The sequence below is a fragment of the Prunus avium genome, chromosome 2, assembly GCF_965620075.1.
Source record: "Prunus avium chromosome 2, drPruAviu1.hap1.1, whole genome shotgun sequence".
In the NCBI taxonomy this organism is placed as follows: Eukaryota; Viridiplantae; Streptophyta; class Magnoliopsida; order Rosales; family Rosaceae; genus Prunus; species Prunus avium.
Genome location: NC_142285.1, coordinates 25,556,076 through 25,571,470, shown reverse-complemented (window position 1 = coordinate 25,571,470; position 15,395 = coordinate 25,556,076). Strand labels below are relative to the sequence as shown.

The 15,395-nt window shown below is 40.5% G+C and overlaps 1 protein-coding gene across 10 annotated transcripts; it reads left to right on the top strand.

Annotated features, from left to right (window-relative positions):
* The first annotated feature begins 1,418 nt into the window (after positions 1-1,418).
* Positions 1,419-13,936, top strand: LOC110745240 (S-adenosyl-L-methionine-dependent methyltransferases superfamily protein). 10 transcript variants are annotated; one of them, XM_088248435.1, is made up of 6 exons: positions 1,419-3,008; positions 3,106-3,335; positions 3,628-3,780; positions 5,344-5,532; positions 13,269-13,399; positions 13,538-13,936. In XM_088248435.1, the coding sequence occupies exon 1, from the start codon at positions 1,502-1,504 to the stop codon at positions 2,909-2,911; it is 1,410 nt and encodes a 469-aa protein (XP_088104561.1). In that variant the 5' UTR covers positions 1,419-1,501; the 3' UTR covers positions 2,912-3,008; positions 3,106-3,335; positions 3,628-3,780; positions 5,344-5,532; positions 13,269-13,399; positions 13,538-13,936. The 10 variants fall into 10 exon arrangements, with proteins under 10 accessions (XP_088104561.1, XP_088104559.1, XP_088104560.1 ...); XM_088248433.1 differs by having other exon boundaries at positions 3,623-3,780; XM_088248434.1 differs by lacking the exon at positions 3,106-3,335.
* The last annotated feature ends 1,459 nt before the right edge of the window (positions 13,937-15,395 follow it).

The window sequence follows — 15,395 nt, the reverse complement described above, 5'->3', positions numbered from 1 at the left end:
TTTCAGTTTCTCATGCTCCTCCCCTCTTGGTCACCATCAATCTCAAAGACAATTTGTGAGCTTTTTGGGTGAGATTGAAACTTAGGGTTATAATATGAATCTGATATGAGAAAGATGATAGAAACTGAAAATAAAGGATATGGATAATGGATTGAAGGGAGATGGGAATAACAGAGAAAAATATAATGGTGGATTATTAAGAGATCGATGGATTAAATAGAGCTCCATGGAGAAATAATTAGGAAAGGAGCTGTTGCTCTTGGCTGGCTGTGTGGCGTAGGAAACAAAGAGTTTCTGAATGGGAAGAGGAACAGCCTTCCTCGTTTAATTACAACGCTGATTTTCTGTTTTTTTTATTTTAAATTTTTTTACTTTTAGTTGGACAATAATATATATATATATATATATATATATAAATATAATATATAAAAATTTGGGGCCCCCTTAATTGGAGGCCCATGGCCAAGGCCTTTCTTGCCTACCCCCAGGGCCGGCCCTGTATATATATCTATTCATTTTGGGTTTTGTCTAGTGAAGGAGGAGTGAGGGGTGGGAAAAACAAATTGGTGGTGGGGATGGCTGCGGATTAGAGAAGGAGAGGTTGACATGATAAGTGTGATGGTCATGGTGTTAACTATTGGGTTTTCACCACAGGAGGAAGTTGAGGCAGGGACGGACCCAGCATTTCAAAATGGGATGGGCTAGATTTATCTTATTGGACTGTTAGATTTTAAACTTGGCTAAACCCTTAAAGGAGGCTTATGGAATTGATCATAAATATATATAAATTTAATTTGAGAACATATCATTTTTATTTTATTTGTTTAAAAGGCCTATTTTACACTAACAATTCCAGCAACTTTTCATCATATATACTTAAACATTAACACTAACTATAAGAAAAGGAAAAAACTAACCTGGGCTATAGCCTAGGTTGTACATAGCATAGTACCGTCCCTGGGTTGAGGGGGGGGCGGCGAGGGCAACCTGGGGTGGGGATGAGCTAATTGAAGAATTTTTTTATTGTTTTTTATAGAAATTTTTTATTATAATGGAAAATATGAAAATGCAATTAAAGGGTATTTTAGAAATAATGGTGGGTAGAAAGATAAGTTTGGGTTTGATCAAATTTACATGGTGGGTGGGAAGATAAGGTGAGTGGGGAAATAGGACAAGGGAGTGGAAATAGCAACACTCTAAAGGTGGCTAGAGGAGATGAGATATTTTCTTTTTCTTTTTCTAATTTTTTGTTTTCCATTTTAGTTTATTAATCATTTTCTAATTTCATTTTCATTTTTTTATTTGTTTTTGTGAGAATGTGTTAGGTGACAGAAAAAATAATACGGGAGTAAATTGACAATTGTGACGTAGTTGAGCAGGTAAAACAGCGGTTAACAACTTCTTCAATTGAATTTGGTACCAAAGTAAAGTTGTTCTATTTAAATCCCCAGGTCGATTTTTCAACTTTGTTCACCTCTTAATCAAAAAGGCTGGAACTTCAATGGCTCTAGACAAGACTACATTCGAAACCATAACCCCATCTCGTTTCATCACCTTCACTTTCCCCAACCCCTCAAACTCAACCACCCTCCTCCGCGTCGCCGTCCTCGACACACCTTTTCAACTCACCGGCTCACCCCGAGTCGCCGCCATGCTCGTCCCCAAACAACGGGAGTCCGACTGGATCTTCTCCACCGAGTCCGGTCACCTCCAGCTCCTGCTCAGCTCTCCCGGGATCTCCCGCCTAATCCTCACCGGCAACCAGCCCATCAACGGTCACCATTCACCGGCAATCTACCACCGTCCAGCTAGAAACGACTCATCGTGTGATGGCGAACTCGGGGTGAGTTTGAAACCTCTTTTCCTTGCTTTATCTCCTAAGTCTTGCTTCAAACATGGCATTCCTGAGATACCCATTTTGAGTTATGAGGATAATGTGATTTGTAGTGTGGTTTTGGAGAGGTGTGTTGGGTCTTTGGTTGGTGAAATGGTGGTGGAAGATGCGGAGATTGAGAGTGGTGGTGAGGCTTCAAAGAGGGAGTTCAGGAGGCGTTTGAGGTTTAAAAGAATGCCCAATTTGGTTCAAACGGAGGTAAGTATTGTTCCCAACATGGGCTTTGGTTTGGATTATGTGGAAATCGGAGAAGTAGAGTTTAGGCTGGATAATAGTATTTTAGTGCACCCTTATTTGGTTCCTATGGTGGCAAGTCTTCAGTTGATTGCTTCTTATATCGAGGGACGGATTCGAAGTGGGTTTAGGCCGAAAGCTTTGTGTTTAGGGGTTGGGGGAGGAGCTTTGCTTGGATTTTTAAAAGCCGAACTGGGTTTTCAGGTTGTGGGTGTGGAGGCGGACAAGGAAGTTTTAAGAGTTGCTAGGAAGTATTTTGGACTGGAAGATGGTGGTGAGCATATCAATGTTTGCGTTGGAGATGCAATAAAAGTTATTGAGAAACTTGCGGGTGGAGGTAATGGACAAAGTTCGGGTTCTTTTGGTTCTCATGAGATAGTGGATGATTGTGCCATGCTCGATGGCAATGACGTTGATTGTAAATTTGATGTAGTGCTAGTTGATTTAGATTCAAGGGATGCTGGAGATGGTATAATTGCTCCGCCATTCGAGTTTGTTAGGAATGATGTTCTTTTGGCTGCCAAATCAGTTCTTTGTGATAATGGGATCCTCGCTATAAATGTTATTCCTCCAAATAGATCATTTTACACAACATTGATACAGGAGTTCAGAGAAGTTTTCCACGAGTTATACGAAATCGATGTTGGAAATGGGGAAAATTTTATTCTTATTGCCCTTGTGTCCCCTGTTACATCTTCTACTAGTGATTGCGAGGATTGCTTCCTTAACAAACTAAGAATGGTTATATCAGGAGCATACATGAATTCTTTAAAGAAGATCTGAGATGGGGTGCAAAGAGAAGGAGGGATAATCAACCCCTTGGGACCCAACATATTTTTATCACTCCGGCTCTGGATGGATTGGGAGAGGGAATACGAATGTAAGATAACATTGTCTTCTCAATTTTATATCAATTTGTTTTATCACAAACCAATTATAATTATGGAAAGAATAATAAAATAACTTTTCTACGATAGCTTGCATCTGAACTTTCCACTGTACCAAACAACTCAAGGGATGAAGAATCCCCACCATACCTGCGTACTTTTCATCCTTCCACTTTCCGTTCCCCTTACCTAGCATAGTGTAAAGGTCTATGGGTCGGGGAAGTTTAATTGTGGGCCCTCGTATTCAAAGCCGAAACATGCCCCAGCAATGTTCTTGGGAACTCCTTAAGTGCTCCCTGGAGGAGAATTCCAGAATTTAGGTAAGCTTTAAAGGTAGTTTGGAAATTGTGGTCCTCTTATGGGTACTAGACTGAAAGGGGAAAAAAACTCTAATTACATGATTCAAGTAATACTTGTAGTTTCAGTCATGGACTTTATTCTTTAAAAGGAAGACTGGCTTCTGAATCTGTAGATTTAAATTAACTTATCTAGTTAATGTAGAAGCATCTTCTGCTTGCTGTTGCTTTAAGAGGAATTATGATGATAATTATGTACCGTAAGAGTGATTCAGGTATTGGCAGAAATCTGATCTTTCAATCTTTTTAAGGTAAGAGGTTGATTGGGATAGCATGCTGGAGAGGCGTTTTGTGGAAATGGCAAAGAGTGTGGTGGTGGCATCGAATGTGGATGTGGTCCTGGCAAAGAGTTGGATTAAGGAAAACAACGTCAACGGGATTTGTTTTCTCCTTGTCTAGTGATTACAAGGTAACTGAAATTAACTGTTTCTCTCTTTTATCTTTGTTATATTTTACACCAGTGCCACTTAGTATCGTACTTATTCATGAATCATTAGTTTGTACGTGCATGACTTGTGAAAAAAGCTAAATTTGGTAGTGTGTGTATGTCACCTGTTTGTTGGGTCAATTCAAAACCATTTTGTAAAACGAATAAAACATGTAAAGTTGGTGATGAATTCCATGGTGATCTGAGGTCCTCTGACTTTGCAAGGCCATCAACTCCTTTCGTACGAATAATTATGGTCAACGTGTTTGACGAACTTTATTTATGAGTATTTCTTTTGGGCACAATTTATACATATATTTTTTCTGAGTCATGAGTTAAAGTTTATATTTATTTTGGACCTGCGAACCACCATTTCTTTTACAAATTAGGATTATATTACTGAGCTTGAAGGATAATGGACAAGGATGTTAATGTATATGTTTGATTAAATTGGAAACTTACATGACCTAAGAATATTTTCGAGAAAGCAGCAGTTGGCTGGGTAATAATCTAGCAACAACAAGAATATTTTGTTGAGTGAATTAAAACCTTGTCAACCATCAACGTGAAGGAAATGCACTGTAAATGTCCATGCATGCTGTATATATATTCTATGAACTATTTTCATATAAGTCCTACCTTATCGGTCCACCATTTGTAGTGGTGAGGGAACTCTTTGAATTTAGTTTTCCTCTAAAGCAATTGATTTACTGCAAGTTCCACCTTTCTACAGGAATGTATATGATCTTAAAATCATTTCTGTGCAAGGCCTGATGGTGTGATAACTTGAAAATAATTGAAGGCTGTGTGCAACGGTCATAAAATAGTTTGGGTATTGTGTCTTAGGAGTTCTTGCTAATTAAAGGTTTATTGGTGATTTCAAAGATTTCCATACATAACCAAAAGTTTCAATGTATGTACATTGAATTTGTGCTCTTTTTATTTTATTTTATTTCTTTTAAAAGGGAATTCTGGAAGTCTGGTACTCTGCATTGATAAGTGACTTCATCAATGTCATTACAATGTAGAAAGTAAGGCCAACTAAAATTTAAAGGTTGAATGACTTTGATTGATATCTCGTGGCTATTTAAGTTCAGAAATTTTGGTGGTCAGTCAACTCAGTTTTCCAATATTTGGCATAAGATTTTTTTGTTAATAGCATATCCAAAGTTAGTAAAGTTCCAACTTACATTGCTTATGCACTATATTTATAACAGTCTTAGAGATGGTTTAGTTCAGCTAATGTTGGTAGCCAATTAGACGAAGAAAGAATGGAAACTTAGGAGATACTTGGGTTAGTGTTTTGGCTACACGACCGTATTAGAATAAAGTGGTTTGGACATTTCCTCTATAATTTTTTATTTGCTACTACATTTAAATAAAGACCTCCTTTTGTTAATTGTGACATTTCAGTTCCTTGATGTTGTACTTTCTCAGAGCTTTTTCCCATGTGCGACACAAGGTCTATGCCTTGATGTATACTCACCTTACCTTATCATTCAGTGTTTTCTCCAAATCAGTAATTTTTAGTCTTGCTTTCTTCAGTCTCCTAGCGTGGAAGGGTAACCAGGGAAACCCTCTGTCATTCAGTGGGAAAACTTGGATTGATAGTGATGGTACCACTTTGCAGGTTCACTAGTTGAACCCAGTTGGAGATCATAATTTGGTCAGAAGCCCTTGAACCATTGAACTTACATATTGAAGCAAAGGATAAGAGCCACACCTTCATGCAAGGTAGAGAACTGTGATATTAAGACTTCGAAGAAAATTCACTAGTTGCCTTTCCAGTTGGTTATTTATTTGCTCATATCAAAGTGTAACCCGCATCTTAAAACCGATTTCTTGCTTTTTAGAAAGTTTCTGATGTTTCATCCTTCCAACCCCACTACCTCCTGACATTATTTCTCTCAACATGTAACAACTAACAACTAAATATCAAATACTGTAAGAAAAAGTTCACAAAACTGGTCTTATTTAAATGGGAAGCTCGGAACCTTGAAACTTTCAAGGATCGTGATCATGATGAAGAAAACTTACATACCTCGATTAGGCAGTATGTAAGTTTAAATCATGTCGTGCTTCAGTTCGTTCTCTGTCATGATTTTAGGACAACTATTCCTTCTTTATATGATCTGTTGCAATATTCAATGAGAGCATATGCTGGAGGCATATGGGATGCTGAGTATTGGGCTAGTGCTTGAGCACATGCTTCAGATAGAAAAACACTGAGCACTATGTACATGCTGGGGGCCATAAGAGCATCCCTATCACTAAGTTTATGTTAGGCTCATAGGAGCACTCATTGTAGTGCTAGGGTTATAGGAACACCTCATTCACGAAGCTGTTCTTGAACATGAAGACAATCAAATAGCAAGTGGTCCATGACTTAGGTTTGTTTGTTTTTGTTTTTTTGGGCTTGTTGGCCAAACCCAATTAAATAATGCCTCTCATCCATGCACGTTACTTTTTCAGGCACCCTTGTCCTTGCCCTTATCTTCACATGCAACGCTTTATACCATGCAATCTGGTGGACCCCTAGGGAAATCTTGAATTTTTCTCTTGGCTTTTCAACCAATCCGATGGACCCCAGCGCCTTTAGATTTTTCCCTCACTTAAGCCGATCCCAGGTGGTTCATAACTTAGTCTTTGTGTGAGAAATAGAATAAGCCTATCTTAGTAGATGGAACTCATTATTTGGCACCATTTATTCCTTATACCTGTTGCATTTCTTTGTCTTTTTGTCTGTCCAAGAAGTGCATGCAACTTTCTTTTTGGGAAACGCATGCGTTGGGTAGAATAGCTTTGATTTGTCATATCAAACCAGGCCTTTGTTGCGAGAGCCTAAGGTGAATATCTTATTTGGCCATATCAAGTCTTATCCTTACTTTTGAAAAGGACTTCTCCCCATGACTTTTTGTCATATATTTTTCTTTAATGCTCACGCCTTATGATATAAAAGGTTGGGCGATAAAAATACATTTAATTTACAAAATCGTTCATATTTTGCTTTTGTTCCTCATATAGGCTCTAGGCTTAAAAGGAAAGGAAAGCATTCTGTGCATTTCAAAATTCTGTCGAAGGTCTCTCGTTCTTGTTATGACCTAGCAAGTATTATTTCCATCTTTGCTATTTTCATGTCGAGGCACGAGATTTAGCCCAACTCTAATGGTGCCCCATTGGGCTATGAGATCCTTAAGGCTTGCACCAAAGGATGTGTTCTTGACAACATGGGGATCAATAGTCTTCCTCTGGGGTCGGACATGTACACTGGTACTGGTATCCCTGAGGGCTCCTTAATTCTTTTGCCGGCCCATTTAGAGTACGTTAAGTTTCCACTTCGCCGCTCTTTTCATATGCTTTTGTTCTTCTTGGGTCTTCACCCCATGCAATTGAACCCAAATTCTTATCTCCTCATATCCAGTTTTTGGGCTATCGGATTGAAGTGGGGTGTGTCCCTTAGCTTCAAGGATTTCATCTACCTCCATGACTTAGCTTGTGTTAGGGGTGAAAGTCACTATTTCTTTTTTATGCCTAGATATGGTGAAAAGATATTTTCTTGTAAACCCATTTCCACCAAGTATTGGAAAAATCAACATCTCTTAATCACTGGGGAGTGAGAGGTGCCTAAGATGTCTCACATGTCTATCCCATCGGTGTTTGGCTCGAAACCTGGTATATGATTTATGCCTTTTGAATATAATTTATTATGTTTTTGCTGGTCTAATTAACATTTTCTCTTAGCAGCGCTTCATTTGGACAAAAGGTACATTACTCCTGAGGACCAGATTGCTTGGTTGGAGGAGAACTTGATCGGTCAGGGTTGGGATGTTACTTGCTTCGTGGACCCTGCGACTCTTATCCGTATCTTCATTGCTCATCGCATAACAATTTACTTCTCGTTCATTTTAGCTGATTTGAACTTGCACGAAATAGATCTATTCAAGAACATTTATTCCGTCGACATCGAGCTTTGCTGCACTGAGGATTCGGCATCCCTTATTCGGGCCAGATTTCAAGAAAGGGAGGCTGAGTTAGCTCAGCACAGCAACTCCGAGGATTGCTTATCGGAGTCTGAGTCTGATCATTCAGATATGTTGACGCCACATTCACTATCGGTCCCAGGCCGTAGGGAAAGGAGATCGGGAAAAGTGACCGAGCCCTCTGGGTCTGCAAAGAAGTCTCGACATGCTCCGCAGGTCATTTTGAGTTTGAGTTAGCCCAATGATGCATCCGCCTCGAGTACTTATTCCCAACCTCAGCAAGTTCCTCGTGTTCCTACTACTAGCTCACTGGGTGAGAATGACTTCATAGCCATGACTGACGAACAGATGTAGGGCTACCAATCACACTGCTTGAGTACGGTACGGTAATATTGAGGGTTTGTGCTGATGTTATCCAGTTGTCATGTCCTATTATAGCTGCATAATGCTCATTTTCTTATGTCTCGCAAATTGTTGGGATTCGCAACGAGCAAATGGCAAGATTCCAGGCTATGAGCCACAAGATATGCGAAAAGACGGCAACCCTTGAGCTTAGCGGGAAGTGCATCAAGGAATATGAAACTGAGCTTGAACAGCAACGTGGAGAGCTGCAGAGCCTAAGAAGCGGTCAAAACACTACACTGATCGAGGTTGATCACCTAAAAACTGAATGAACATTTATATAGAGACTTATCTAGAGACGTAGCTCAATGGGGGACGCTTGATAAGGCCGTAATACGTGAACGATAGGATATTCGATCCCTTGTTTTTGAATTTGAAAATGGCGATCCACCTTGGGTAATTATCTTCTGGGTTAAATTCAAACTAGAGGAATAACTCATAAAGTTTGGTAAAGCGAGCCCGGAATTTAGGGAGCACACCCGAGATAATTAAGTACACAAAAGCAAAGGTAAAGTTGAAAGAAAAACACAAGCAGTGAACAACGATAAGCAATCTAGGATGCATCATCGAACGGATCGAAAACAGCCTCCGAGGTAGGCCCAGCACAAGTAGAAAATCCAGTGGGTGACGTGAAGCCTATAAATCCAAGGACGGGCCTAGTGCTGGCAATGAACGATGCTGCATTAGGAGTGGTGCCAAGGACATTGGTCCCAACTAACCCAGAAGGGGCTGACGTCGACCCATGAAAAGCTGCTGGCAGGGTCCTGTGATGGGGGAGGTAATCCGTCGGAGGACAATCATCAGGATGCTTACCCTGAAATAGTTCATAGCCAACGAGATCAAATCCCAACTCATCGTCATAATTATTTGGATCCCCCACAAACCGGTGTTCAGGGAGCTGTTGACCTTGGACCCAATCGTATCTAAATTGCCTGGCCATCTCGACCCCGATTTGATTGGTGTTGGCCTGATACTTCTTATCCCTATCGCGTGAATCATCCACCAATTCCTGCTTAAGGCGATCAACCTCTATCAGTGTAGTGCTTTGGCCGCTTCTCAGACTCTGCAGCTCTCCCCGCTGCTGTTTAAGCTCAGTTTCATAGTCCTTGATGCGCTTCCCATTGAGCTCGAGGGTTGCTGTCTTTTCGCATATCTCGTGGCTCATAGAATGGAACATTGTCATTTGCGCGTTGCAAATCCCAACCATTTGCGAGACATAAGAAAATGAGCATTAGGCAGCTATAATAGGACATGACAACTGGATAACATCAGTACAAACCCTAAATATTATCGTATCGCACTCAAGCAGTGTGATTGGTAGCCCTACATATGTTTTTCAGTCATGGCCATGAAATCATTTTCACCCAATGAGCTAGTAGGAGTAGGAACATGAGGGACTTGCTGAGGTCGGGAAGGAGTACTCAAGGCGGATGCAGCATTAGGCGAACTCAAACCCAAAACGACCTGCGGAGCATGGCGGGACTTCTTTACAGACTCGGAGGGCTCGGTCTCTTTTCCCGATCCCCTTTCTCTACGACCCGAGACTAATAGTGAACGTGGCGTCGACATATCTGAATGATCAGACTCAGACTCAGATGCGCAGTCCTCAGAGTTGCTGTGTTGAGCTAACTCAGCCTCCTTTTTTTGAAAACTGGCCTGGATTAGGGACGCTGAATTCTTAGTGCAACAAAGCTCGATGTCGACAGAACAAATGTTCTTGAACATATCTATTCCGTGCAGGTTCAAATCAGCTAAAATGAACGGAATGTAAACCACTGTGCGACGAGCAATGGACATACAGATAAGAGTTGCAGGGTCCACGAAGCAAGTGACATCCCACCCCTTACCTACCAAGTTCTCCTTCAACCAAACGATCCGGTCCTCAGGAATGATGTACCTTTTGTCCGAAGGAAGCGCTGCCAAGAGAAAAGGTTAGACATGCAAAAACACAATAAATTATATTCAAAAGGCATAAATCATTATACAAGGTTTCGAGCCAAACACCGATGGGATAAGCATGTGAGACATCTCAAGCGCCGCCCATTCCCCAGTGATTAAGAGAGGTTGGTTTTTCCAATACTTGGTGGAAGTGAGTTTACAAGAAAATATCTTTTTACCATATATAGGCGTAAAAAAGAAATAGTGACTTTCACCCCTAACACAAGCTAAGTCATGGAGGTAGATGAAATCCTTAAAGCTAAGGGACACACCCCACTTTAACCCGATGGCCAGAAAACCAGATATGAGGAGATAAGAATTTGGGTTCAATTGCATGGGGTGAAGATCCAAGAAGAACAAAAGCATATGAAAAAAGGGATCAAGTGGAAACCTAACGTACTCTAAATGGGTTGGCGAAAGAATTAAGGAGCCCTCAAGGATACCAGTACCAGTGTACATGTCCGACCCCAGAGGAAGACAATCGATCCCCACGTTGTCGGAAACACATCCTTTGGTGCGAGCTTTAAGGATCTTGTAGCCCGGTGAGGCACCATTAGACTTGGGCCGAATCTCGTGCCTCGTCATGAAAATAGCAAAGATTGAAATAATACTTACTGGGTCATAGCAAGAACAAGTGACCTTCGACATAATTTTGAAATGCACAGAACGCTTTCCTTTCCCTTCAAGCCTAGAGCCTATATGAGGAACAAAAGCAAAATATGAACGGTTTTGTGAATGAAATGTATTTTTATCGCCCGACCTTTTATATCAGAAGGCATGAGCATTACAGAAAAATATATGACAAAAAGTCATGGGGAGAAGTTCTTTTCAAAAGTAAGGATAAGACTTGATACGGCCGAATCAGATATTCACCTTAGGCTCTCGCAACAAAGGCTTGGTCTGATATGACCAATCAAAGTTATTCTACCCAACACATGCATTTCCTTGACAGAAAGATGCATGCACTTCTTAGACAGACAAAAAGACAAAGGAATGCAACATGTATAAGCAATAAATAGTGCCAAATAATGAGTATCATCTATGGAGCTAGGCTTATTCTCTTTTTCACGCAAAGACTAAGTTGTGGACCACCTGGGATCGACTGAAGTGAGAGGGAAAAATCTAGAGGAGCTGGGGTCCATCGGGTTGGTTGAAAAGCCAAGAGAAAAATTTAAGATTTCTCTAGAGGCCCACTGGATTGCATATATAAGCCAAAGTGCATGATATAAAGCGTTGCATGTGAAAATAAGAGCAAGGACAAGGGTGCATGAAAAAGCAACATGCATGGATGAGGGGTGTTATTTACTTGGGTTTGGCCAACAAGCCCAAAAAAAAAAAAAAACAAACAAACAAACAAACAAACCCAAGTCATGGACCACCGGGGATTGGCTGAAAAACGAAAGGCGTTGGGGTCCAGGGAGTCAGCTAAAGCGCAAGCACACCTAAAAAATAATAGAAAAAAAACATTCCAAACTTGTAGGCCATTGGATATCGGTTGAAAGAGCAAAGTGAAAAACGAAAGGCGCTAGGGTCCACGAGGTCAGCTCAAGGGCAAGAAGAGGAAACCCAAAAGCTGGGGTCCATTTGGGATTGGCTAGCAAAGAGAATAGCAAAGAGTATGGGGTCCACCACATCATTTGAAGCGCATTTGGGGCCCACGACATCGGCTGAAATGCAAAACTCCCAAGGGTACACTCTATGCGGGTTGGCGCTGGGCATTCAACAAGCGGATCGGCTATAGGTTTGCACTCTGCAGCGCGTAGGCCCCACAGTTGGGTTCGGCACTCATGCATTGGATTCCCACGTAATTTTAAATTTCAACTAACCCTTGTGCATGTGGGCTGAACATGGGGATTGGGCCCAACGTTAAACCCAAGGTAAGAATTAGGCTCAGCAAGTGATATTTTAGTGGGTTTGGCAATAATATAGTCGTTTATTCGGACTTAGCAAGTCCAAGAGAGGAAGACGAATTGTTCGTTCGGGTTCAGCCATGAACCCCTGACGACATCATAGGCTCAATATGAAGGAATTCAAATCTAAATCAAATTATTTTTCCCTCCACCCGTGAAGCGTGTAGAGAGAAAAAAAGGGGGGCACTGTGGGGACCAAAATCCACATAGCATGACGTAGCTCTGTGGAGACCAAATCCCACGTAGCATGACCTAACCCGTATGCCATAATTAAAAGACGTGGAGCGGTCGAGCTTCCCTCCCACCAAAGAAGTGCGGAGGGTGGAATGATCGGGGAGTGGAGGATGGGATGCGCAAAGCTAGGGAGGTGGAGCTAAACCCAAAGGGCTCTGAGCGCTGTAAAATCCTAACCATACCTCCAGCAAAGGTACGAGAAATTCAATTGAGCACTAAGAGTTCGCTGCAAAACACTGTCTTGAGCGTCAGAGTGGCTTTTGCAGGTACTCACCCCATTTCCATCGTTCATTCTCGGAAACGCGATCCGTAGTTCTTTTCAACCAAGGAAGTGTGCGGACTGGAGTCAAGAACCTGTGGAAGTATTTCTTCATGAAAGAAATCTTGCTCCAACACCTCTTAATATCTGCATAGGAATATCTACTTGGTTTGAAGACTTTGTAATCCTCTAGAAATCTTTCAAATTTTAATCGATTATCGTTTTCCTTTATATCATATCTATAGACCTGATAGACTGCAACAACCAGTAGTAAGAGGACGAATGAACCCATGGTTGCACCTACAAAATAATCATTAAAAAGTAAATATATACCCCGGTCTTCTAGACATGTCACAGCAAAATAATCAGTTAGGTGACTCACTGGTTGCCGCTAATTTCGTTGCTGCACCTGTAAAAGATAATGACATAAAGCAGATCGTCATGTTCGTGAAATTCATTTATACATATTGCCTCCTGGGCAACATTCCCTGAATAATTGCCGGCACTTTACAAGATGTGTAAAAATTTGAGCAGGAAATATGTGAAGCAAAATATGTACTATTGCCTTACTTGCTTTCTTCAGGTCAACACATTCAATTTCAACTCGGGTGCCATTGTTCTTCAGCATACACTTCTTACCTCCTGCTTCACATTTTGTGCAATTTGGTGTAGACCATCTCAAAACACTAAGAGATCTGTCTAAATCAAAAACTGGAACTGATAAAACATTATGCATCTTTGTGCAAGGCTGGAGGTTATCAATTTCGTAGTCATCATAAACGACATAGATTTGATTGCCAAGGTTGCTGAGGCAGGGGCCATTTAGAACCTGATAATTATATGGCCATCTTTCAAGAACAGAAGAACAATTGAATAAGGTAATGTTCATGGACTCTTTTGAAAAGTGGAATGGAAAGATTGACATGTTGAGGATTTCTGAAACTTTTACCAGCAGGCAATTATCTATGCTTTTGACTGAGAGTTTGACTGATGCTTATAATCTATGCTTTTGACAGAGAGTTTGACTGGAATTGGCTGCTCAAGAACCGTATGATGTCTCTCATTGCAAGACACAGCAAACCCAGGATAGCCACAGTGATCTGGTTGCCTATCTGAGGCTGAAAGGGAAATGGATAAGCGGGCCTTTATCCCCACACTTCAATTCTTTGCAGGTATTTTGTGTTTCTCCAAGAACTTTGGAGAAAGCCATTAACAATATGCAACAGGAAGAGATGAGCATTTGCTGCATTTCTGAGGTGTTAATGCCCATGGAAATCTTCTAAGCATAAAAAAAAGGGTCGTATCTGTATCTGATATATTTGGATGGATTGTTTGGCCAACAAATCTGACCTTTTTTCAACTGACCAATCAAATTACGGTGCTATATAATATGACACTTCTAAATCTTATTGGAATGGCTTTGTTAATTATTATTCCCTATTTACTGCTATTCACACCTCCTCCCTATTTGTTGTGAGAAATTATTGTATGGTACTGGAATACCGTTTCATAATACTATAATCCGTCAACGTGTTATAATATAGGTGGTTGATATGGTTGATATTAATCAATAAATATCCACTTATATCATAACACATGCACAAGGTACATCACGTGATTCTACTCTAATACCACACTATAATTACTTGTCCTTTTGCATCCATATTTTATTATTTAATAACACTATGGACTGCACTATCGCATTCTATGAATGGGTGCCCCATACCTATTCACTTGAGTTCTATAAGATTGTTCATTCTTTTGACATGTCGGGGAAAAAAATTTTGAAAGAAAAAATGTGGAATAAGTAGCATTTTCTTGTAGAAAAAGTATGAACGCATTTAAACCATCAAGAAACAATAAGTCACTTTGACCAAAACAAAACCAAGTCGAAGCAACTAATTCCACATTTTGACTTGAAAAGTAGTGGAGCACTTAACTTCAAAACGTTTTCTTTACAGCGAAGTCCCCATTTAATATCCAAATAATTGAAGCAACTAATTTCACATTTTGACTTGAAAAGTAGTGGAGCACTTAACTTCAAAACGTTTTCTTTACAGGGAAGTCCCCATTTAAGATCCAAATAATTGAAGCAACTAATTCCACATTTTGACTTGAAAAAGCACTTAACTTCAAAAAGTTTTGATTACGGCAAAGTCCCCATTTAAGATCCAAATAATTAAATAAAACTTAAGAGAAAATACCATCTACTTTTAATGCCGGTCTTCGTACTCTCTCAACGCTGTTTTGACTTGATATAAATTAGTTCTAGTTTGAATGGGACCTTAAACTATTAGACTTGTCAAACAAAAACCTAGCTAGCTAGCTCTAGCCTCTGGGATCTCCATGGAAGGTAGAAGAGCCTTGTGTGGGAGGTTTGCAATTGTAGGCTTTCTTGTTATTGGCTTAATATTTGGTGAAACTTGTAACACCAAAGCGTGTTCTCCTTCTTCCTGTGGCAACATCCATAACATAAGCTGCCCTTTTCAGCTGAAAGACGACCTGAAAAATTGCGGCGATTTAGCCTACTGTCTGTCTTGTGAGAACAGCGTTACAGTGTTGCAACTACATTCTGCAAAATACCACGTAAAGTCAATCAACTACAATAACAACACAATTCGAGTCGTAGATCCTGGCTTTCAGAAGAACAATTGCTCCTCCATTCCTTTCTATTCTTTGTCATCTGATTCCATATATGCTCGATATCCATATAGTGTTTATGACTATGAATATAGTAGCATGGACAGAATATGCGAATCCAGTGAATTCATCTCTCTATGTGGACACTGCTCCATGCATTAGTAGTACTACTGGGGGACCTACTTCTTTGTCCCAACCGGGAACGTATAGCTACGTCGTCGTCGTGGGCCCAAC